Genomic DNA, 25034 nt, shown 5'->3' on the forward strand with positions numbered 1-25034 from the left:
CCCAAGCTTCACTTCTTTACTGTTCAATTAGTGAAAAGAGTTTTCATGTACCGCCTCCAGTTTCCCTACCGCCAAAGAGTTTACAACATTGTAACCCAGGCATTAAGGACATACCTTGTTATTGTGTGCCAGAAGGAGAAGCCTGGCAGATACAGCTACAGGGAGAGCGAGTGACAGAGTGACTCAGTGCTGTGCTTGGAACCATCCCCCATTCTCTCAGAAGCCAACACTCCTGCTGGCAAATGCTGCTAACTTACAACAGCGAGACTAGGCAGGCACCCAACAGCTGACCTAGGTCGGACTTCTGGGCATCTTCCCCTGGGCATGCCCTCTTCTTATGTGCATAAGATTTGGATTGTGGCCTACTGGTTCTGCCCCACTATCCTAGCTTTTTCCTTTCATGAAAGTATTTTGAAAAAAAAAAGTTATGCATTTTAGTTTTGCCTTGTCATTTGTTTCTTAAGGGTCTAAACTAGTGTATCATTCATTCACTAATTCATCTACTCATTAATTAATACATTCATTCATTCAAGAAGTACTGACTATAATATCCCTGGTGTGTTATTCTAGGCAAGAGGGATACTGTGACCAAGACCAAGGAGACTCTTGCATTCAAAGGATCCTCAAAGTGTTGTAACTGCTTCTTTTTTTTAATTACAAACTGTTTGGTTAATGGCTCAGGCTTATTGCTAACTAGCTATTAAAACTTAAATTAATTCATTTCTATTCATCTATGTGTTGCCACATGGCTGTGGCATTACCGGTCTGCTGGCATCTTGCTGCTCCTTGGGTAGCTGGATCACGTCTACCCTGACTCCACCCTCTTCTCCCTGTATCTCTCCTGGATTTCCACCTGGCTCTTATCCTGTCTTACCGTAGGCCAAAACAACTTCTTTATTAACCAATAGTAGCAACACATATTCAACAAAAAGGCTTACCTTCCTTTTTGATTAGACAGAAAAGGGGAAGTGCTGTGGGATGACCTTTCTGTAACCACTTCTTTTTTCAGCTCTTACTGTGCTAGGCACGAAGCTAAGAGAACATCCATACCCAATCTTATTTTCTCTTGATAATAGTCATGAAAGGAGGGATCATTATTCCTGTTCTATAGATAAGATAGGGAAGACCCAGAAAGCCCGGTAGTCAAGGCCTTCCTCTCTAGATGGCATGCAGCACCTCCAGCAGGGTAACAGCTCTGAACACTCTTACTTTCTGAGCAAGTTTTGCACATCTGAATAGTGGATCTTGCAAAGTTGGTTCATGCCTTCAATTTAAATGTGCCAGAGGAGCAGGGGAGTCATTCATGAAAGAAGGGAGTAGAACTTTGGGGAATTGTTATTCAGGTTAATGACAGCATTGTTTAACCCAGTCAGAAGAAGTCTCTCACCAGAAGTGAGTTTCTGACTCATCTTCACTATTGCCATGAAGACAGAGAGGATGGATGGAGCATCACAGCCCAACTCTGAATAGCAATGGCAGCTAGTCACATATGCCCAGGGCTTCTCTCAGAGACCAGATAAGCATGCTGCTGACCGGTGACACAAACACATACCATAATGTCCAAGGCCAACTATGGTGTCATCTAAACTTGGCTCAACTTCATCGAGGTCCAGGGAAGAAAGGGAATGAGGCTCAGGCAGGTTCTCTGAAGTCCGTTCATCTAATTCCTTGTGGAAGGGAATTAACAAATCATGAGATGTGGACAGAAGGAAATGGCCTTGCCACAAATGAGGCAACATTCTTCTCCCTTAAGCCTGATAGCATTTTCAAACTTTGGGTTGGTAACTTGGCATAAGAGAAACAGTCCTGAACCAGACAGTGACCTTGGGCAAAGCATTTAGCCTCTGTAGAAATCAACTTCTAGGCCAGAGCTAGGCGAGCCAAACAATATACCCAGGGAGCCAAGTCAAAGGCTCAGGCAAGTATAGGCTCCAACAGCAGCTAGAAGCAAGTATCTCTCCAATGTGCACCCACTGTATCCCACCTAACTTATCCTTATCCCATCCATTCTCAGTTTCATTTCAAAACTAAAAGTGTTGACTTGATGACTTCCAGGTCTCATCTGGATTTACAAGTCTTGAGAGTCTAAAAATTTCAATTTCCTAAAAGACAAATATCTAAGAAATGATGAAGGAATTCACTCTTCAAAAACATAAAAGGTAAGGTTGGACATGTGTGTTGGTTGGTAGAATGCTTCCCTGGAATAAAAGAAGTCCTATTCTCAATTTCCAGCACCACATAAATCAGGTGAGGTGACACATGCCTAAAGTTCTAGCTAGAGAAGCTGTCTAGTTACTGCCCTATTACCATGAAGAGACACCATGACCAAGGCAACTCTTATTTTTTTAAATTAATTAGGGGCTTGCTTACAGTTTTAGAGGGTTAGTCCATGATCATCATGGCAGGAAGCAGACAGACAAGACAATGAAGCAGTAAATGAGAGCTTTACATCTTGATCTGCAGGCAGCAGGCAGAGAGAGAGAGAGAGAGAGAGAGAGAGAGAGAGAGAGAGAGAGAGAGAGAGAGAGAGAGAGAGAGAGAGAAGAGAATGGGCCTGGCATGGGCTTTTGAAACCTCAAAGTCCACTCCCAGCGACACAGTTCCTTCAATAAGGTCACTACTACTCCAGCAAGGCCACACCTACTAATCCTTCTAATCTTTCTCAAACTGTTCCACTCTCTGGTGACTAAAGCATTCAAATATATGAGCCTGGGGGTGGGGGGAGCACTCTCATTCAAACCACCACAGAGGTGGAGGCAGGAGCATTAAGTCACACTGGACTAAACAGTGAGTTTGAAGTGAGCTGTGAAACATGAGATGCTACTTCAACCAAACAAAAGTAACTAAATAATGAAAATAAAAGGTAAAGTGCCCAAATATATTAATGGGAAGGTCATTTTTATTTTTTTTTTTTACATGTGTGTGTGTGTTTGCAAACTAAATCTAATACTGAACTGTCTTATTTCCTCTGATAAGCAGCTTTCATGGTGGTAACTATTCCAAGAAAGCCTTTTGTTAAGAAAGAAATTAAAGCCAGGTGGTGGCGGCACATGCCTTTAATCTCAGCACTTGGGAGGCAGAGGCAAGCAGGTCTCTGAATTCAAGGCCAACCTGGTCTACAGAGTGAGTTCCAGAACAGGCTCCAAAGCTACACAGAAACCCTGTCTTGAAAAACCAAAAATATTTTTTTTTTAAAAAAAGAAAGAAATTAAAGGGAAAGTCTAAAGAAGTATTAAATGAGAAAGTCAAATGAAGCCATGCCCCACCACAGCAAGGCATTTGTGAGAATGCACTCAGGAAGTATTGCTAAGGAGTCTGCTTTCTGTACTGTGATAACTGTTTAAGGAGGTCCAGCTGGATCAGATTGCACAGGGTCGCTGATGGTACACGGAGAACCCAAAGACCATCGCTGCATGGGCTTCAGAAGGCACTTGAAAAGAAGCTCTCGGACTCTCAAATGACTGTGACTCACTGAGGTTCTCTTTGAAGAGGACAGGGCTGCTGTAGCTGCCTCTCTTAGAAAGGGAAGCACTGGTCTGATCTTTGACTCCTGTTCCCAGCACACACTGGAGTCCTGGTCTGCTGGGTACTTTCACAGCAGCCCAGCACCAGCACAGCTGGACATGCCACAGGAAAAAGGACAGCCTGGGCTTGCCTTCTGTATTGTGTTGGTTGGTTGGTTTTTTTAAGCTACCATCCTCTTAAGAAATGGAGTCAAACATGATTCCACACTCAACTGTGCTTCAAGATTTCAAAACCCAAACTCAGCCAAGCAGAAAATGCCTGCCAAAATAAAGACACTGTCAATTAAAGTCTAAGAACAAATCAAGCCACTCTCCTAAATCCCTCAAGGAATTTTCATAACATATGACAAACTGGCTCCATTCACTCTCAAAACTCTCCCTCCTACAACTTCTTCTGAAATACATGAAGGGGGTTCTGGAGACATGGCTCAGCTGGCTAAGTGCTTGCATGAGGACCTGAATTCAGATCCCCAGCATCTATTTATAAAAAAAAAAAAAAAAAGAGGCAGATGTTAATCCCAGAGCTGAAGAGGTAGAGACAGTAAGTTCGCCAGGGCATAGCATGGTTAATGAGCTCTAGATTGAGTGAAAGACATTATTATCTCACAAAATAAGGTAGAGAGGAATAGAGAGGGAGCCCAGTATCCACCTCTGTTCTTCACATGCATTCTCACACATGAACGTCCAACAAACACACTTTCCACAATGAAGCACAGAAGAGTTTGTTCCAGCCTGGCAAGAGAGAAAGAAGAAGGATTTGAGAGCAGAGCTTCAATGAGATTAGGAAGAAATGAAGCCATCAATGTGTGGAGAAGAGGGGGCAAGGAAATACAAAGACAGGTGCATTTTTCCTTTATCGAATTTTCCTTCAATCTCCTGCATCTGATTAATCCAGTTTCTGTCATATTTTATTTCATCTTTTTTAGCTCAACAATGCCTTTCCCTGGGATGATGAAAACCCTTCAGGCCTCTGCAAAGTGTTTAGCTTCTTCCTTTGTTCTGTGAATATCATTAAGCCCGTCTCCCTCTTGTGCCTCTGAGTATGATTAAACCTGCCTGGCTGCCCCTCTTGTGCCTCTGAGTATGATTAAACCTGCCTGGCTGCCCCTCTCCCTCCTCCTCCTGGGGTGAACAAGAAAGCCTTCCCCTCAGGTCACACCTCCTTTTCTTCCATTCCCATTAAATGATTTTTTTTCCTCTAAAAAGATAAGAGATCTGTTCATTGGTGTCATTTTAAGCTCTTCCTTCATCTAGAGGGGGATGGTCATGTTCAGGAGCCCCCCTTTCTGCCCCTGGTTAATGGGATGTAATTCTTGGTCAGCAACATCAGAAGCAAAGGGAAGCTTACTAGAAATCTGATGGCCCAGGCCCTGCCCCACACCAACAGAATCAGAAGCAAGAGATACAGGATACTCTGGCACATCTGAAGATTGAGAAGTGTCCCACAAGCCACAGAATTTGAGTCACAGAATTTAGATAAGCCACAGAATTTAGAAGAGAGACAGCTGGTTGTGGACATAAGAGGTCAGAGCTTTTTCTGAAGACAAAGTGGCCTCTGAAAGACAGAAGGGCGCTAACAATGGATCACCTGTTGTTCTTATGTGGCCACGCTAACAATGCTCCTATCCACATACAAACTCAGGAAACAATGGATCACCTGTTGTTCTTATGCGGCCACGCTAACAATGCTCCTATCCACATACAAACTCAGGAAACAATGGATCACCTGTTGTTCTTATGCGGCCACGCTAACAATGCTCCTATCCACATACAAACTCAGGAAACAATGGATCACATGTTGTTCTTATGTGGCCATGCTAACAATGCTCCTATTCATATACAAACTTAGGAAACATTTCTGAAAAGTTCAGGACCAGAGACAGTGGGTACTAAACCTCGGAAAACTCAAAGAATGAACCCAAATCTTTAGCCAGGACAGGATTGCACGCGCCCACACACACACACACACACACACACACACACACACACACACACACACCCCTTGCTGAGAGGAAGGAAAGCATAATGGTCAATCTTACTTGTCCACTGGACAAGATTTAGAATCACCATGGAAACTCATCTCCAGGTTTGTCTGTGCAAGTGTTTGCAGAAAAGCTGAACTGGAGAAGATGACCTACTCTGAATGTGGGCAGCATCAGCCCGCTGGCTGGCTGGGGTCCTAGGCTGAAAGGAAGGAGGGAGCCAGCGGGGTAATGGCATTCATCTCTTCCTGCTTCCTGAGTGCAGATACAATGTCCTCGCCATCACAACTTCTCGGCCACTGTGGACTGTCCTTTCTAATTATGAGTTCCCAAAACTCTCCTCACAGCAAACCCCTTTCTTACGTCGCTTTTGTCAGGCACTTTGTCCCAGCATCAAGATACAAAAACATACATAATACAAAACAAACAAACAAAAAACTCTTTCTTAATCTGAGCTGGGCCAAAATAAAGACCATTTCTCTGGCTCCATGTGTGATAACATATGGATAACAAAATCTTGTCAGGCTCTGCCTGGCATGTAGTCTTGAGGTTATCTTTATTACCCTAATACCCCAGTTTGCAGAGGTTCCCCAAAGGCTTTGGCTTTCACAATTGTTCAACAACTCCATGTGTCATACAGCATGCTTGCTCGCTCACACTACTGGTAATAATTACATCTGACACAAAGATGATTATCTTAAAGGGTCAAAGAAGAAAAGTAAAGAGGTAACATAGATTATCAGCTACTAATACATAAGACCTTACTTTTTATTGGCCATATGATAACTTCAAAACAAAAGCAGAGCTTGGTGTGGCTTTACATGCCTATAATCTCAGCATTTGAGAGGCTGAGGCAGGAGGTTCGTGAGTTTAAGGCCAGTCTGGGCCACACAGTAAGACCCTGTCTGGAAGGAAGGAAAGAAGAAAGGGAGAGAGGAAAGAAGGAAAGGAAGGAGGAGGGAGGGAGGTCACTTAGGCTTCATACTACAAAAAAAAGACCATATCTAGTTCTCAAGCTCCAGTCTTAGCAAAGAAATCTCTCTGATCTCAAGGGTTCCTGGAATTCCAGAAATAAACACCCCAGTTTATTTTGGTGACTGAACAAAGAGTTAACACACATTCACAAACACAGAACCTTCATAATCCTGTCAGCTTCCTTGTCTAGATCTTTGAGAATGCTTGGTTTTCAGTCTTGAATGGACAAAGCATAGGCAGGGACAAAGACCTACTGTCATAGGCCACCTTCACAGTGCTAGGAGTGTCTGGGTGCTGAAGTGAGGCACCCAGTTTTCCTGAGGGCATGAGTTATTCCATACTGGTGGCATGAAGACTTTTTTCTTGGTTGAGACCTGATCCTCTTGCTGACTCCATGTCCTTTCAGCCAGCAATTCTCTACTTGTCAGTGTCCATGAGCAGGAAAGACCTCTCTCATAGTTTCCCAAGTCTCTGAGACCAAGTAGCAGATGCCACAAATGGCTTCACTAAAAATGGGGGTACCAGAAAGGTGGAACACAGGGTAGAATTGAGTACTTATCACCAGCACTCCTAAGTGTCTGTTGACAAGCTCACTAAGCAGAACCCTTAAGAGACCCATAAGGTCATAGAGAAGACTAGATCTACTGTGGGATCCAACTTTGGATAATCTGATCTTCTAAGCACTTGAGGAAGATAGATGAGCCTTGTCTTGCTCAGAACAAGAGGGACAGAAAACAAGTGTTCCTAGGCCTTGCTCTTCTAAGAGAAAGATTTGCTCAGGCTTCTGCATGGCCCAGGGTTTGCAAGCCTGTAGTGACTAAGCTAAGTCACAGAATGGCAACACTGAGGTTCAGGGCCTTGTTCGACAGTATCAAGGCTTGGTTCTCTCGCTCTGTTCAAGGAAAGGATCTCAGATGCAGAGATCTCCTCTGGATGAACATTGTAAACATTTTCTACCCCAATGTGCTTTTATCAGAAGAGGTATGAGGTTGATGTAGATGTCAACTGCCCCAAATGACCCCTCACATAGACTACCTTGGTATCAGATCCTACTACCAAGGCCCAGAGAGATATTCTCAACCATGGGTGAAAATAGTATTTGCCACTCAGAGATTTCAAATACAGAAGAACAGAAGGAGGGGTCCTGCTATTTATTCATTATCAGATATCTGTGGTAGTTCTTCAGTTTGAGTGAAGTTATTATCACAGTGCATGATGATATGGATTATTATTTATTTAAAAAATAAAAAGACAAAAAGAGATTGACAGACTAGAGTGGCAAAACACAAAGGATAGAAGTGAAAATCAGATATGTGTACATTTAATTAATCTATTAATTAATAATCTTAACCATAATCTCTGCATTCGGTGACAATTCAGTTATCTTGTAAACAGCAGCCACTCCATATGTGATGGCTGAATCAACTGGTCCACTTCCAGATGTGAGCTGCTTTGAATCAGGGTTGCCATGAGCTGTTGGCTCGCTTGTAGAACCCTGCCTGGAGTTGGGCTAAGTTGTTCTGAGTGTTTTATTTTCTACTTTTTTCCTACACGTTTAGCCTGATGAATCTGAGGGACCCAAAGCAAGGAAACACTCCATGTAAACATGAAACAGGGGTGCTTACATGGAGCACATTGACGCTTGGATGTTCAAAATTCTGGAATCTCGATTCCTGCATCCATTTGTTATTTTCTTTATATTTTTCTTCCACGATCTTTCTGTAAATTTAATGTGAATGTATAAAAATCAATACAAATTGCTTAGTTCATATCTATAGTATACAAATAAGCACAATCCCTGTTTTAACGGCAGACCAGGTTATCAGGAAGCCAGGCCATCATGTCTGTCCCTCATGGTGCAGACCCTCAAATTATTCTCTTTGTAAATTTAAGTGATCTTCTTTCAAAGCAAACACAAGGAAACTATGGCTCCTTAGTCAACTCTGGAACTCCTGGGATATCATGAGAAGATAACACTCACCCCTGAGCATCCTGACTGTGAAGATGCTGCTACCCCAATGTTGATGAGCGAGCCCATGAACAAGAACAGTGGACTACATATCAAGGAGTATGTGAGCACTGCGGTGGAAGGGAAGTGGAAATAAGGGTACTTTATCACAGCAGTGGGAAAAGTAACTAATACAGAGTCAAATATTAAGCTGTCTGTTCAGCTCCTTGATGGGATAGGTCCAAGTATCAGCAGCAATGAGGTTTCATTTAGAGCCTGAGCACATTTTCGTCACTGGTAACCTCCCTACCTTTCCATCTTTGCTTCGCACAGGACTGAAAACCTGATGTAAATAGCCCCTGACATCCAATCTATGGCTCAGTGATCTTGTTTGGGGGAACAGGTGAGTGAATAAACAAGTGATCATATGTGCTTTGGTTCTGGTTTTTGCCTTCCTCGAGTGAGGTCTTTGACAGCACTGTTAGGCAGAGCAGGGCACAGGGCAGCCCCAGGAAAGGCAGCTCACTCCAGCATCCTGGCTTTCTCATCAGCTGCCTGCGGCTTCTTCAGCCGCATCCTTTCTCTCAGAGTCATTTTCTGCACTTCAGACAGGGCTTGCAGAGTCTGTAGGTGAATCTTTCTCTGCCTATAAGTAATAAACATTCCCCAACATGCAACTCATACCAAACATGCTCAGAAAAAAAAATTAAACAAATATTTTACAGAAGTATCATTGCTCTATGGAGAGAGCAACAGCGTCTCGAGGCAGGCCAGGAAAATCTAATAAACTCCGAGTGGGTAATGAGCCAACAAGGACTGGAGTTAATCAGCGTTATTTTTCAAATTAGATTTCTGCTTAAAAGCAAATTGTGTACTTTCCAAATTTCTGCTCATTTCATTGCCTATGGCTGGTTTTTATAATGTAAGACAAATTGGGATCTTGGCCGTCAGAGAGTAAATAGGCCACCAGAGTAACTCATCTACGTGTATTGTTAGGTCACGGTCTTTGGAAAAGCGGCGAATTCTACCTCCAACACCCATTCTTTCTGTAGCTAAGGGCCAGAAAGTGAATCCAGGTTTCCTCCTCTGTAAAAAGTGGGCTACAGTGAGTGTCACATAAGATAATGTATGCACAGTGTTCAACGGTGGTATTATAACAACTGTATTTTCTTGAACGGCTTATATTCTGGGCTAACTCTAATAGGTATTTTATGGTAGTATGGTCCAGTGGGTAATGGTGAAGGTTAATAACACTCCTTGGGCTCAAAGCCTAGCTCCAAGGTTATACTCTGCATGTCTTTTGGAGGTGATGGAGTCTCTGTATAACTATAAAAGAGAACAGTAGCACCTACTAGGGGGATCCTTCATTTACTGAAGAATCTCTTTTTGTTCAGTTGCAGAAACTGCTTACACTAAACAAGGATGGTGAGACCTGTGGCTCCATTCTCAGTGACCTCTCCTCCCATTCCTGACTTTGTTAGGGACAAATACTTCAGAAGGATCTTTGCCCTCAGCGTCTTCCTTAAGAAATACTGTGAGAAATTAAATATTACACAGACCAGAGTGTCCCAGGAAGGGACAATTTTCAGGAATATGTACCCCTTTGTTTTATGACTCAATGGACTCCCCCCTGAAACATAGTCACAGATCTTAAAGGGGACTAGTTGGAATCAATATTTTATAGTGTGAAATGCCCTCCAGACAACTGAATTCCAGCACACCATTGATTGTAAAGTGTGACAGGCAACTGTACCACAACTACTATGCAAAGTGATAGCTACACTAACTTACAATTTTACAGATATGATAACCTCTACTCTCACATTTCTAATAAACAAAAATAAAACTTAGACTTGCTTGAAAGAATGGGTATCAACACAAGAAAATAATCATATTAGAACCATGTCTATAAATTTACCGCAAGGGATCTCTTCCAGGTGCCCATTTGTTTAGGTTGAATGTGAGGCTGGGAAATCAAATAAGACACAGTCGAGAAACTACTGGGGTGTGTGTCAGAAGAGAGTGTCTGCACTGGGGTGTGTCAGAGGAGAGTGTCTCACTGGGGTGTGTCAGAGGAGAGTGTCTGCACTGGGGTGTGTCAGAGGAGAGTGTCTGCACTGGGGTGTGTCAGAGGAGAGTGTCTCACTGGGGTGTGTCAGAGGACAGTGTCTACACTGGGGTGTGTCAGAGGACAGTGTCTCACTGGGGTGTGTCAGAGGACAGTGTCTCACTGGGGTGTGTCAGAGGACAGTGTCTCACTGGGGTGTGTCAGAAGAGAGTGTCTCACTGGGGTGTGTCAGAGGACAGTATCTACACTGGGGTGTGTCAGAGGACAGTATCTACACTGGGGTGTGTCAGAGGACAGTGTCTACACTGGGGCGTGTCAGCAGAGAGCAAGAGAATTCCTGGCTATTTGGCTTGAAGGTCAGCCTGGGAGTTCCTGTTCTCACACCACTGCTCTGCACAGCACTGGAGAGCTAGAACCATTGTCTTTGGGTCCTTATAAAATTAAATAGCATCCCATCAACAAGTCATAGATTCAGTCTTTAAGAAGCAAGGTCCCCTGGCGTATGCAGTTCACTGTTACACAGGTGGACAGTGCTGTTCTGGAGCTTCCCACCATTTGGGCTTTTACAAGTCAAAGCAAAATCATTTCTTGAATGAGAAAAAAAGAGATTATTGTTATTCTTTTGGAAATGCACTTTCTCTTATCTTTTTTTTTAAGAGGGTGTATAATATGTGAAGAAAGTGAATTTTGGCTTTTTTTTCCCCCAAATGCCTACAACACTTTCTTTCGGTAGATACATACTCTGTCAGTTAAACAAACACTATATGAAGCCATTTAGGTTTCTGATTAAAGGCTCATTAGCATAAACATTCCTAAATGTCTGAGATACTCATTTCTCTATGCACTCATATCAACTGCTGTGCAGCCCTGCAGATCTGTGAGCTGTGCAGAAGTTTAGACGCTCAGGATTTCAGCCTGCTACCACCTGGGGCAGATGGTTTTGGAATGCCACATTACCGAAGCTTCTTAATTTCTTGGCAAGACTTAAGTGAAATTGAGGATGCCCCACGTAGTCAGCTTAGCGCTAATAGATTTTTAAAGACCAATGCACTTAGCATTTCCACGGGATGCTTTGCTTTTAAAAAACAAAGCAATTACTTACATGGCATTAATTGTATGAACAGCATCCTTCTGACAAACCGAGTTCTTGTCTTCCAGCGTCATTTCTGAATATTTATACATCAGGTGCTGAAATAAAAGAAATCCACTGTGATCTTAAAGGTCCTTGTCAGCAATTGCAAGGGCGGGAAGGTGCCATGCGCCTTTCTGACTGGCACTCTTCCTGACCATGGCAAAGCACTTTAAGATAAAACTCACAGTAGCTGGTTCTTCTCTCTTCAAAGGATTAAATAAGATTATATCAGGTTGCGTGAGAAGATTCCCCAGAAGTAGCTCCTGCCTTCCTCTCTAACTTCACCTTGCTCTGTTTCTCCCTCATCACTCATTCCCCACCACCAACAGGCCTTCCCTCCGCTCTAGGAACACCCATCCCTCAGCCTTTAGTAGACAATGTCCACCCCACCCCCGACAAAATGGACATTAGGCAAATGAGACCCTTAGCTAAGGGTGTAACCCAGACCTCAGCAAGCAGGGGACATGCTTCCTTAATACACAGCATCATCTGTAAAATCAAAATCAATGCCCAAACCCATGAAGAATGTAATTCCAAACATTAACAGACAAGATCCAACCCTGCACCTGAGCAACTACACTCCGCTTGCATCTTACTAATCCTGGCCTTGTCAGAGTTTGTCTTTAAATTTTTCTATTTTGCTATCAAGGAGATATTGATTTTGAGATACTGCAGACCTTGAGAGATGGCTCGGCAGTTCAGAGCACTGGCTGCCCTTCCAGAGCACTGGTTTGTTTTTCTGCACCCACATGGCACATCGTAAATGTCTGTAACTCTAGTTCCGAGGCATCTGAGCCTCTTCAAGCCTCCTTCCTAGACTGCTTCCATGGCTGCCTCCTCCCAGTGTTAAGATGGCATTACTCTTCTGACTACCAAGGAGCCCTTCTCTCTCTCTTATTCTTTTTTTCCAGCACCAGTCTCCTTTCCTCTTTGTTCTTGCTAGAATTTTCATGTTTCCTACCTTTGGCTACTGAACTCTTACTACAGCAGTCAAAGTTCAGCAGAACCGGCCATGCCTGGTCCTCTCCCTCCAGTCTCCCCGAGGTGAGACACTGTGCCTCCTGGCTGAGCACACCTCATTCCTGTCTTTCCATCCTCTGGATTTAGATCTTCGTCCACTGGTGAAAAGCAGGCACTTGTTAACAAGACAGTGACCTGGTGGTTCCTGCTAGAGTTGCTGAGGGGTTAGCTAAAGCCTGAGAAGTTCATTAAAAAAATAAAAGCCTTGGAGAGGACAGTTTGCTTCTTACACCCCAGGCAGGTCCTCTGTCTAATCAAGCTCTCTAATGCAAAGAAAAAGAAAAGAAACACCGAGCCAACTAAATATGCTAAGTCATGTCCTAAAGGAGGGAACAATAACAGCTCAGTGAAAATCCCAGATTTCCGTACTATTAGAGTACATTCTTGTACCAACAGGGACGGAGTTCAAAGTGTTCAGGTGAGATTTGCCAATCTCAGAGACATTGGGTGGATAATAAGGGTTTTAGGCAGAAAATTAAAGCTCTGACTTCCCATGTCTGGTGGCATCAGGTAACCAGTTTGTGTAGCCTCCTTTGCAAAGAGATTTTCCTAGTGTTCCTCTTGGCTTCACTTAAATCTTGCTTTCCTCCTTTCTGGCTGATTCTTAACCACATCTCAGTCCTACAGCAAAACCTCAGGGCACAGAATGTTAGCCGTGATAGCACTCAAATTTCCAGTACCTGAAGCTGCTCGTCAATGTAAGGGACTTTTAAAACTTCTACAGCAGATGGTCTCAATGAAGGATTCTTGTTCAACATGCTGTAATATTAAAAAAGAAAATTATTTTTCAAATGAATAAAAACCTAAGTTCATTTTAAACATAGGAACGAAACTTCAAATGGTCTTTTTCAGACTCTCTTCCATACCATTCCATGATGGTGTTTAGTTCTCGTGGGTATCTCTCGGGGAGTGAAGGTGTGTTGCCTTCAACAATATTTAAAACTACAGACAAGAAACTGGAACCAGCAAATGCATGATCCATGCAACACATCTCATATAAAATGCATGCCAGTGACCTGTAGACAAAAAATCAAAACATTTAAACAAAGAACAAATGTCCCATGTAAAATGTGTCCATCATAATAAATAAATAAATAAACAAACAAACAAATAAATAAATAAATAAATAAATACCTCAGAGATACTGGGGCATTAGTTACAATGCACCAACATCCATTTGAGTTTGTTTACAGACAACATATTTGCCAAGAAAAACCTAGATCCAAAAGACAGACAGACAAATAGACAGGGACACACACACACACATACACATACACACACACACACACACACACACACACACACAGGCACACTCATATGCATGTAGGCATGCAGCACACAAATCCAAGACCCATCAAAGGATGAAGTACAGGGAGAAATCTGAACACTACTTTTTCTAAGGGAAAAATAAACAGTCCAACAGCAAGATGTCTGCACAGAGTGAAGAGTCTAAAATTTGATTAATGTAGCCAGGAATTTTCAAATTAGCTTCTATGAAAGAAAAACAAAATGAGGCTACATATTACCTGCCTAAGGTAGTGTTTTAAGTTACGTATGCAGTGAGTCGGCTGTTTGAAACCTGGGGCCTATGCAGGGTCCCTTGGCTCAGCCTGGGAGGAGGGGACTGGACCTACCTGGACTGAGTCTACCAGATTGATCTCATTCTGTGGGGAAGGCTTTGCCCTGGAGGAGATGGGAATGGGGGGCGGGCTGGGGGGAAGGTGAGGGGGGCGGGAGGGGGGAGAACAAGGGAATCTGTGGCTGATATGTAGAACTGAATTGTATTGCAAAATAAAAATTTTAAAAAAAAGTTATGTATGCAGAATGAAATTTTAATTTATCAGCCTGACCTGCCCTTGGTGTGTACTGTGCATGTTGAAAAGGAAGCTGCCATTATTTATTAGTTTTCTGAATAGAATCCATTTGCAAGTAGAAAGGGAGAGAAACTATTTGCAGCTCACATTAAAATGTATAACCCTCCCTGGGGGATCATGAGACAGGAGATCAGAATCAGAGATCAGCCCGACACCAAGGTGGGTTAACCATGCCAACTGGTACCTTCTGAGCTGGCAGAAACATGCTCTTAATGGTTCCACATTATAAAGACAATGAACGTTAAAGTCTTCCCTGAGCTCAGTATTAAGAAACAATAGGCTATTTTTATCTTAGGGGCATTGTGAATTATGTAACAGCCAGATTCCCCTTTTCATAGTGGTTGCTTGAAAGATGAAAAACAAATGAGTTTGTGATAGAGTGTTTATAAGCTATATGTTATATAACTTTGGACACAGCATTTAGTAAGGGGAGAGTATACATAAATAAGCACATGAACATAGAATTTATTCCATGGTTTCTTATGGAAGTGCACACATGCAAGAGGATTCTGAATGTGCACACTGAAGATGTTTCTGTTCCAGTAAGCAACAGTAACACTAAAGCTTTCTGGCTGATTACAAAGCACTTTCATGTATATCACAACAGGGACTCAGACTTCCCCAGTGAAATGGAGCCAATGTAGACAAGGAAATTGGCTCTGAGAAGCTAAGGGTCTTGGTCAAGGTCACACAGTAGTAAACGGTAGAACTGACTCTTGAATTAAAGCATTTTCCTTCCAAACCCTCTATTACTTCAATTAGAAAGAAAGACAGTATTAGAAACAATTACACAGACCTGACCAGAGCCCCGATGTCAGCATAAATCCTATAAATAAGAAAGTATTTGAAACTCAATCTATTCTGTGTCCACCTATAAGAATATTAAATGGTATCTTATATAGGAATTTTAATATAGTTAGATTTTTCAGCATCCACGATGATAAATTTCTTCAAATAAATATAAAATAATGACATTTCTAGAAAAATAAAAATAGACTGTTCCTTGCCAGATGGAATGCACTGAACACGTTCTGGAAGGAAGTTCTTCTAATAAAGAAAAATGAGACCCTGGGCAGAAACAAACAAGGCTAGAACAAGCAACCAACATTAAAAGAAGTACTCTGTGAATACATGAACAGCCTGGACATGAGTGGGGGTAGTGAAGGGCGAGGGTCGAGGGAAAGAGAGCTTGGGTGAGTGGGAGATCCCAGCTGGATCAACAACAGAGAGGGAGAACAAGGAATAGGAGACCATGGTAAATGAAGACCACATGAGAATAGGAAGAAACAAAGTGCTAGAGAGGCCCACAGAAATCCACAAAGATACCCCCACAACAGACTGCTGGCAATGGTCGAGAGACAGTCCGAACTGACCTACTCTGGTGATGGGATGGCCAAACACCCTAATTGTCGTGCTAGAAACCTCATCCAACTACTGAGGGATCTGGATGCAGAGATCCATGACTAGGCCCCAGGTGGATCTCTGGGAGTCCAATTAGCGAGAATGAGGAGGGTTTATATGAGCGAGAATTGTTGAGACCAAGGTCGGATAAAGCACAGAGACAAATAGCCAAACAAACGGAAACACATGAAATATGAACCAATGGCTGAGGGGTCACCAACTGGATCAGGCCCTCTGAGTGGGTGAGACAGTTGATTGGCCTGATCTGTTTGGGAGGCATCCAGGCAGTGGCACCGGGTCCTGTGCTCATTGCATGAGTCGGCTGTTTGAAACCTGGGGCCTATGCAGGGTCCCTTGGCTCGGCCTGGGAGGAGGGGACTGGACCTACCTGGACTGAGTCCACCAGGTTGATCTCAGTCTGTGGGGAAGGCTTTGCCCTGGAGGAGATTGGAATGGGGGGCGGGCTGGGGGGAAGGTGAGGGGGGCGGGAGGGGGGAGAACAAGGGAATCTGTGGCTGATATGTAGAACTGAATTGTATTGCAAAATAAAAATTTAAAAAAAAATACATAAAAATAGACACTAATGCTACACAATATTGATAACATCTTGTTGGGTTGAAAAATTGTGTATGATAAAGTTATGGCAAGATAACACAAAAGACAAAAAAAGAACAAGACTTAAAGTGTTTTCAGTTCCTTCTGCTACTGAGAAAGAAGTCATAATGATAGTTTTACTAGACAGTGGTAAGGATGCCTGTTGTATTTTCTAAGTTATCATTGAAGGATAAGATAACACAGAAGTAAAACAAGCTAGGAGAAAGAAAAATCAACTGCAAAATTTTCAACTAAAAGGAAGGAAGAAAATCAAATGAAAGCAAAACAAATGGGGCATAGAGAGCATAAACAACAAGATAAAATACAAATATAGTTACACTAAGTGTAATAGCAAAATAGTTCAATTGGAAAAGGCTTATAAGACTGGATTAAAAAAACTACTGCTCTCCAAATAACCTTGAGTATCTGAACATGAGAAAGTTTGATAGTTACACATGCAGAGCCAGTGAGACACCTTAGCAGGTGAAGGGGCTTGCTTCAAGCCTGATGACCTGAGTTCAATCCCAGTGACCTACACAGTAGAAAAGAACCAGCTCCTGAGGTTTCCTCCCACCTCCACATTCACATCATGACATGTCCACTCTCCACCAATAAATAAAAATTCAAAAGACAAAGATATATCATGTAAGCACTTGCCAAAATATTGCTAGTGTAGGTATACTCACATCAGATGAAACAGGTTTTGAGGCAAGAATCACTATGAAGACTAAGATGAGGCATTAATAAAGAAATCAAGCTATCAGGAGCATATGATAACTTTAAATGTGCATGCATCAAATGTGTGTGTGGAAGAGAGAGAACAGAATTAAAAGGAAAAACAAATGCTCAATCATGGTGGTACATAATAATTCAATAGCTAACAGAACACCAACATCAATAAGGATGAAGAAAATACACACAACACATTAACCCAAATTGACAAATTGCCATTAATGCGACCTATCATGACAAAATTCATATTATTTTCAAGAATTCATGAACCACTTATCAAAACTGACCATATGCAAGGTCATAGACAAGCTTCAATGAGCTCAAGACTCAAAATCTTGAGAGCATATTCTCCAGCTACAGAGCAAGAAAGCTAGACATTAAAACTGAGGAGGAGGATAGGAGAGGTAGTGCAGGTGCAGGTGAGTCGGGCCCCAGGAGGTCGTGAGAACAGGGGAACTGGCCCTGCTCCTTGCTACCTACTGCATTGGGTGAGCCAGCCTGGGCAATGCTGGAGAGCTCGCCTTGGTGATGAGGATGAGGGAGAGCTGGTGGGCTGACCAACCCAACTAACACCAGGCCCAGAACTAGAGCTATGAGTTGGCCACTCTAATATCTACCTCATCTATGAACTGCTGGAGCATGTGAAGGGGCTGGTCCTACAGATCCAAAGCTGCAAGATCTCCATGACACAGGGCAACAACAGGATATCCAAGAGGAGTCCCAGTGAGGGCCCAGTATTGATAGTGTAGCAGAAGCTACACTATCAAGCCAGACAAATGATTCATTGCAATGAACACTTGTAAGTAAAGATGTATGGACTAAAGGGTAAACTGTGTGACTCACTGGGCCACACTACAGCTTCCATGATGAGGCTTTTTTTCTTTTAAATTTTCTTTTATTTTATTGGATTACAGAGGAAATACACATCTAAAGTCCTTGGATTAAACAGGAAATACACATCTTAAGTCCTTGGATTAAACAGGAAATACACATCTAAAGTCCTTGGATTAAACAGGAAATACATATCTAAGGTCCTTGGATTAAACATGAAATACATATCTAAAGTCCTTGGATTAAACAGGAAATATACATCTAAAGTCCTTGGATTAAGCAGGAAAGCTTACTGAATGAAACTGTAAGAAAACTGAAAGTATCAGCTATATAAGGAGATAAAAGTTTAAATGCATGTTCTAAGTCAAACTTGATAGTTTAAAAAATAAATATCAAAATAGGGGCAGGGTGCTAGGGGTGAAAAGCAGGGTACAGGATCAATGAAACAAATTTTCTTTGAAAATGTTACAATGAAACAATGTTCTGTATGCAAAAGAAAGGAAGGTTAGATAAAGATTTTCAACAGCAGAAAAAGAAAGACAAAAACTTTCTAAATAGACATGTTGTCAAACTGTCTTCTAAATATTTATGTTTACATACATAAACTAATACTGCCCTCAATCTTGGCCAGAGAATCTTCTCTTTACAGTGGACAGAAGTTAATGCAGCGCTGAGAATAAGTGACTACTGGGTACTCAGCCCTAAATGGGACTTCTGTGTCAACCACCCACCAAGGCTCAGGGAATGTCACAGGGGAGGAGCAGAAGAATTAAGAGCTGAAGGATGGAGAGGAATGATGTGAAATGCTGTCTTCTGGACATGCCATGGCTACCACACACATGATCTCACTAAAGCTACAGGTACCTGCACAAGACCAAGGCAACAAGGCCTGTCAGCACTTCAACACACAGCATTGATTGGACACAGTGGATAACCAAAGTGGGGGCAAGGTGTGGGCTCCCTGGGGAAGTTGGAGTGGATATGATCAAGTTACGTTGTTTCCATGTATGGAACAGTCAAAGACTAAATAAAGATTCTATTTTTAAAAAGACAATAAAAATAGTATGTATAAAAACAAGAAAATGTAATATATCTCAAGCAAGACCAATCAGAAAACGAGGAAAAAACACATCAACGATCATATGGAGAAAGGCGTAACACTATGGACTTTACACATTTCAGAAAGAGGCACAGAAAGGTGCCTCAGTGAGTGAGTGCTTGCTACACAAGCATGAGGCTATAAGCTTGGGTCACCAGCACCCATGTAAAAGCTGGGCATAGCATCATGCATCTGTAACTCCAGTGTTGGCGAAGTGAAGACAAGAAGAATTCCTGAGGCTTGTGGTCACCAGTCAAGTGAGAATGGCAAGCTCCAGTTTCAGTGAGAGACCCTGTCTCAAATCATAAAATGGAGATATGATTGGCAGGAACATACCTAATGTCCATCTTGGGCCTCCATACACATCTCATGTGCTCATACATCCAAATATTAGAAAGTGTTAGAATAGCATTTATAAACATGTTTCCCTCAAATAAACTGACAGTATAGATGAAATAGTCTTTTAAATATAGTACACCAAACTGACATAAAAAGAAAGAAAACACTTCCTTTCCTATTTGTTACCTATTACTTAAAATAATAAAATTGAAATTGAACTTTACTCAAAAACAAAAACAAAACAAACCACAGTGTTCTTACTATCAAATTCTTCTACACAGTTCATGAATAACTCATACTAATCTAACTCAATCTGCTCATGTTATAAAGCCAGAAAAATATAGATAGTAAAATATAACAAATGCCTTGTGAGAAATAAAAATTATAAATTTGCTCATGATTATAGATTTATAAACCACAACACATACAAATACACACACACATACACATACACACACACACACACACACACACACACACACGCCACAAATAGAATGTTATGATATATTTAAAAGGTCCATATCATTAACAAGTGATTTTTATTTCAGGAATATAATATTGATCTAGCATTTAAATAGTCAATCAATGAAATATGCCTCATTAGAGGAAACAAAAGAAAAACTGTAACATCATCTTAACAGATTAGAAAAAAGTGGCTGGAGAGATGGCTCTGTCATTAAAGGCTAGGCTCCAATGCATTGAGAAAAAGCATTTCATTCTCAGGAGTCAACATTCATCTGTAGATTCATAAAGAAGAGAACACAGCACAATGGACAAAGGAGGAAATTTCCTTCATCTTGTTTTTTAGAGCTTTGAAATATATAGTAAAAAAATACACTTATTGGTGAAATACTGAGATTTTACAATTTCTTACTAAGATTGGGATCAAGATAAGAATCAATATACCTTACCTATACTACAGGAAATGAATACCTAGGACAATAAAGTTAGAAAAAATTAATTATAAAGATAAGCTAAGAATATTAAGTTATCATTAATCATGTCAAAATGACTAAGTACTTACAAAGCCCAGAAGACTCTAAAAACCTTTGGAAATAACAAACGGACTCAGCAAGCCTGCTAGATAGAAAGGTCGTTCTTTTCTCTAAGTTGGCAAAAAAAGAGCACTTTTTAAATGAAATTAATTATGCCACTTAGACTAACATCACAAAATGTCAAATATCTAGACATAAACCTAGTAAGAGGTGTGTCAGATTGTACAGTGTCAGCCATGATATAGTGATGGAAATTAATGGGCAAAAACCAAGAGAGGCAGATGGAAAGGTAGATGCATTCTCACTGGAAGATTCAGTTAAGAGAAAGACACCAATTTTTCCTAAAATGATTTACAGACCCAATGTAATCGTGGTTAGAATCTTCCATAGGAATTGACAGGATGGCTTTAAATTTAAATGGAAATGCTATCAAAACAGTTTTATTTAGTAATTCTTTCCTTGTAAGAGCGTGTTGTTGGCAAAGAAGACAGAAAGATGAGGAAGGAAGCAAAAAAAATTTTTTTCTAATAACATGCAAATTCCTTGAGGAAGGCAAAGTTAAACTGTGCTGATAGGGAGAGAAAGGGAGAGAGGGAGTGGGGTAAAGATCTTCAACAGATACTAAATGATCAAAACTCAGATGTTCTACATTATTAGACATCAGAGAAATGCAAATAAGCACCCCAGGGTAGGAATTCTGCATGCTCCTAGAATGGCTAAAAACTGACAAGACCAAATCAGTACTTGTTATGCCAAGAATAAAAGTTTTTAAGAAAAAAAAAAAGACAGAGTTTGAAAGAACTAAGCCATACAAACCCCACCTCACTCTATCAGGTCAGAAGGGCTGGGTGGGAACAGCAGTCTTTGCCTTGGTCAGTGTTCTATTGCTGTGAAGAGACACTATGACCATGGCAACTCTTATAAAACAAAGCACTTAACTGGAGCTTGCTTACAGTTCAGAGGTTTGGTCCATTGTCAGCATGCAGGAAGCATGGGGGCATGCTGGCAGACATGTTGAGGGAGTAGCTGAAAGTGCTACATCTGGATCAGCAGACAGAGAAAGACACTGGGCCTGACTTCAGCATTTGAATCCCCAAAGCCCACCCCCAGTGACACACTTCCTCCAACAAGGCCACACTTCCTAATCTCTCTCAAGTAGTGTCACTTCCTGATGACCAAGCAATCAAATATATGAGCCTATGGGGGCCATTCTTATTCAAACCACCACGACCTCTAACCCAGGACATCTTGAGCTGTCTTGGAATCAGAGTGGTTAATGTCTTTATCAATAACTCAAATGGTAACCATGACACCAATGAAACTGATAGTTGAAAACTTAATTGTATCACCATGAGCTAAATCTACTTTCTTTACACACACACACACACACACCACACACACACACACACACACACACACACACACACACACACGAGAGAGAGAGAGAGAGAGAGAGAGAGAGAGAGAGAGAGAGAGAGAGAGCGACAGACAGACAAACAGACAGACAGACACAGAGAGAAAGAGAGAGACAGACAGACAGACACAGAGAAAAAGAGACAGACAGACAGACAGACACAGAGAGAAAAAGAGAGACAGACAGACAGACAGACACAGAGAGAAAGAGAGAGTTACACACACTATATTTATATGTGTGTGTATATGTCTTTGGGTAGTGGACACGTGTGTGTGCGCGCACACAAGTGCTTGTAGAGGCCCAAAGTTGACATGGGGTGTCTTCCTCAATTGCTCCACACTTTGTTTATTGAGGTAGGGTCTCTCACTTGAACCCAGAGCTCCCTGATCTGATGGACCAGCTAGCAGGCTTGCTCCAGGGACACCTTGTGTCTGCCTTCTGAGTGTTGAGATTACAGCTGCCCTCCATGATAGCCCAGCTTTTTACATAGGTTCTGGAGATCGGAACTTGAGTGCCATGCTGGCATAGCAAGCACTTTATCCCCTGAGCCATTGCCCCACTCCTTCCTTACATATTTTAACTCACTGAATTGATCTCACAACTATTACTATAATTGCAATTGTGTCAGGTAAGTGGCTCAGGGTTCCACCCATACTGCATGTGGTAGAACTAGATTGCAGCCCTGCCTGCCTGCCTGCACAGACATGAGCTTTGTGCCAATCTGCCCCTCAGTGCTGCATCTATCCAGGCATTTCAGATCATTATAGGCTCTTGAGTTAGAAATCGGGGCTGGCTCCAACAGAGCCTTTCAGGTCTTGTATGGAGCTATAATCCACCTTTAATGATTGCTGAGGCCTTAGGCAACAGCATACAGGGCATCTGATCAAGGCAAACATGGGGTATGGTGTGAGACCCTGTGGGGAATGGAAAGGAGTGCCCTCAGCATGGATTTTGCTTTTGCATGGCTTAGCAGCAAACAGGGATTAGAGGTCTATGAACTGTGAACACATCATAAAATAAACTCTGGTGTTGTGGAGACCTAACTCCACCTGAGCCATGCTTGGTGAATTTATTAATGTTATAAAATGATGTACAATTATTTTGCTAAACAGATGATGGAATAATTAGATCCACAGTCTGATTAAGTAACACAAGAGTGTTGATGTAAATACTCTTTTATGGAAATCCTCATAGCTACATTTCAAGCATCCTGTTTTTTATTTACTCAGGTCACTTTGGTCTACTGCTATGTGCTTATGCTTGAATGCACAGAGGCTTCATTTATCAGCCAGGAACTTGTAGGAAGGGACCTGCAATGCCACAGAGCACACGCAAGAAGTAGGTGCTAGCAAAAGAAATATGAGACAATGTGACTGAACAAACTTCTATTGCATCTGAGGTCAAAGATGTCTTGATTGTCCAGTCATATATTTTAAAACCTATCTCCTAGCTGTATTGTTTATTCTGATAACTATAACTGCATGTATCTATGCTTTTATTTTCTCTAATTTCCAATCATATCACCTTCTAACTCCTAATTCCCATCCTTTTGAAGATAGAAAGTGCCAGTGTTGGGAAGCAGAAGAAACACACACACACACACACACACACACACACACACACACACACACACACACACACTGAACTTTACTTAGAAGTCTAAGATTTGCATTCCTTTCTTTTTCCAAAATACATCCAACTATGTAGAGCTAAATAAATCTATCCTGAGGGATCACACTGTACGAAACGAAAGGGAAACTGGGAATCAGGTACATGTGAGGCATGCCCCACCCTAAATCTCCCAAGTTGCCATCTGTTCAGGTTGCCAGAACTGCAGAGAGGGTTCCGAAGCAGGACTGATAATGAACTGCAGATGAAATGACAGCTGCCTTGTCTCTGTGTAGCTAAATTTACTCCTTTAAAGATCTGCCAGACCCTCGAGCAGGGAAGTGCCCCAGCATGCATGTTCTAGTGTGCTGGAGAATCTTGTCATCTTTTAGGCACTATTCCATTTGATGTGATTGAGAGGCATTTGGATGTTTTCATTAAAAAGTGTGTATATGAAGAGCAGTCAATGGCTACTGAGAGAGGGAGAATCCATCTTCTCCAAGGACTACCCTCCTGATAAATTAACCAATCCCAAGTATGAGCAACACTAAATGGGCTCAGTGGGTTTTACATACACACACACACACACACACACACACACACACACACACACACACACACACAATGTAACAATAATAATTACAAAAGAAGAGGTCATGAACTTGGGATTAGGGATACATGGGAAGAGTTAGGGGTGCAGCAAGGATGGAAATAATGTAATAAAGTACTCATGTATGAAATTCTCAAAAAAGAAAATTAAAATTTAAAAAAGCATACATAATGACCACAGTTAAATGTATAGAGAATGAAATATAAAGTTAATACAAGAGAAACAGGTTTCCCTTTAGTGTATAATAACCTAAATAGCTCTTAGAATTGAATATTAGCATAAACTGCCCAGGTATAATTAAACTTAAAATGATAAAACATACAGATTTTTCACTTGATTGGTTAGTTACCCCAAAATATTTTATATTGTTTGTGGCTATTGTGAAGGGTGTCGTTTCCCTGATTTCTTTCTCAGCCATTTTATCATTTGTATATAAAAGGGCTACTGATTTTTTCTGAGTTAATCTTGCATCCAGCTACTTCACTAATGGTGTTTATCAGCTGTAGGAGTTCCCTAGTAGAATTTTTGGGGTTGTTTATGTATACTATCATGTCATCTGCAAATAGTGATACTTTGACTTCTTCCTTTCCAATTTGTATCCCCTTGATCTCCTTTTGTTTTCTTATTGTTCTAGCTAAAATTTTGAGTACTATGTCGAATACATATGGAGAGAGTAGACAGCCTTGTCTTGTCCCTCATTTTAGTGGAATCGCTTTGAGTTTCTCTCCATTTAATGTTGGATGTCAACTTGCTATATATTGCCTTTATTATGTTTAGGAATGTTCCTTGTATCCCTGATCTTTCTAGAACCTTTATCATGAAGGGATATTGGATTTTTGTCAAAGGCTTTTTCAGCATTCAATGAGATAATCATGTTGGGTGTTATTT

The 25034-nt window shown here is 41.5% G+C and overlaps 1 protein-coding gene across 6 annotated transcripts in view; it reads right to left on the reverse strand.

Annotated features, from left to right (window-relative positions):
• Positions 1–25034, reverse strand: part of Nek11 (NIMA related kinase 11) — a 266743-nt gene that overhangs the window by 145061 nt on the left and 96648 nt on the right. For all 6 annotated transcript variants that reach the window (XR_009380324.1, XR_009380323.1, XM_059268513.1 and 3 more), the window contains 5 exons: positions 13516–13665; positions 13330–13408; positions 11600–11685; positions 8107–8200; positions 1553–1667 (listed from right to left, as the gene is read on the reverse strand). Coding sequence is in view for 4 of the 6 variants with exons in the window: in XM_059268513.1 (XP_059124496.1) it covers positions 1553–1667; positions 8107–8200; positions 11600–11685; positions 13330–13408; positions 13516–13665 (524 nt within the window). In the remaining 2 variants the exon portion in view is untranslated. The remainder of the gene's footprint in view (positions 1–1552; positions 1668–8106; positions 8201–11599; positions 11686–13329; positions 13409–13515; positions 13666–25034) is intronic.

This window comes from Peromyscus eremicus, chromosome 7, assembly GCF_949786415.1.
Source record: "Peromyscus eremicus chromosome 7, PerEre_H2_v1, whole genome shotgun sequence".
Classification (NCBI taxonomy): domain Eukaryota; kingdom Metazoa; phylum Chordata; class Mammalia; order Rodentia; family Cricetidae; genus Peromyscus; species Peromyscus eremicus.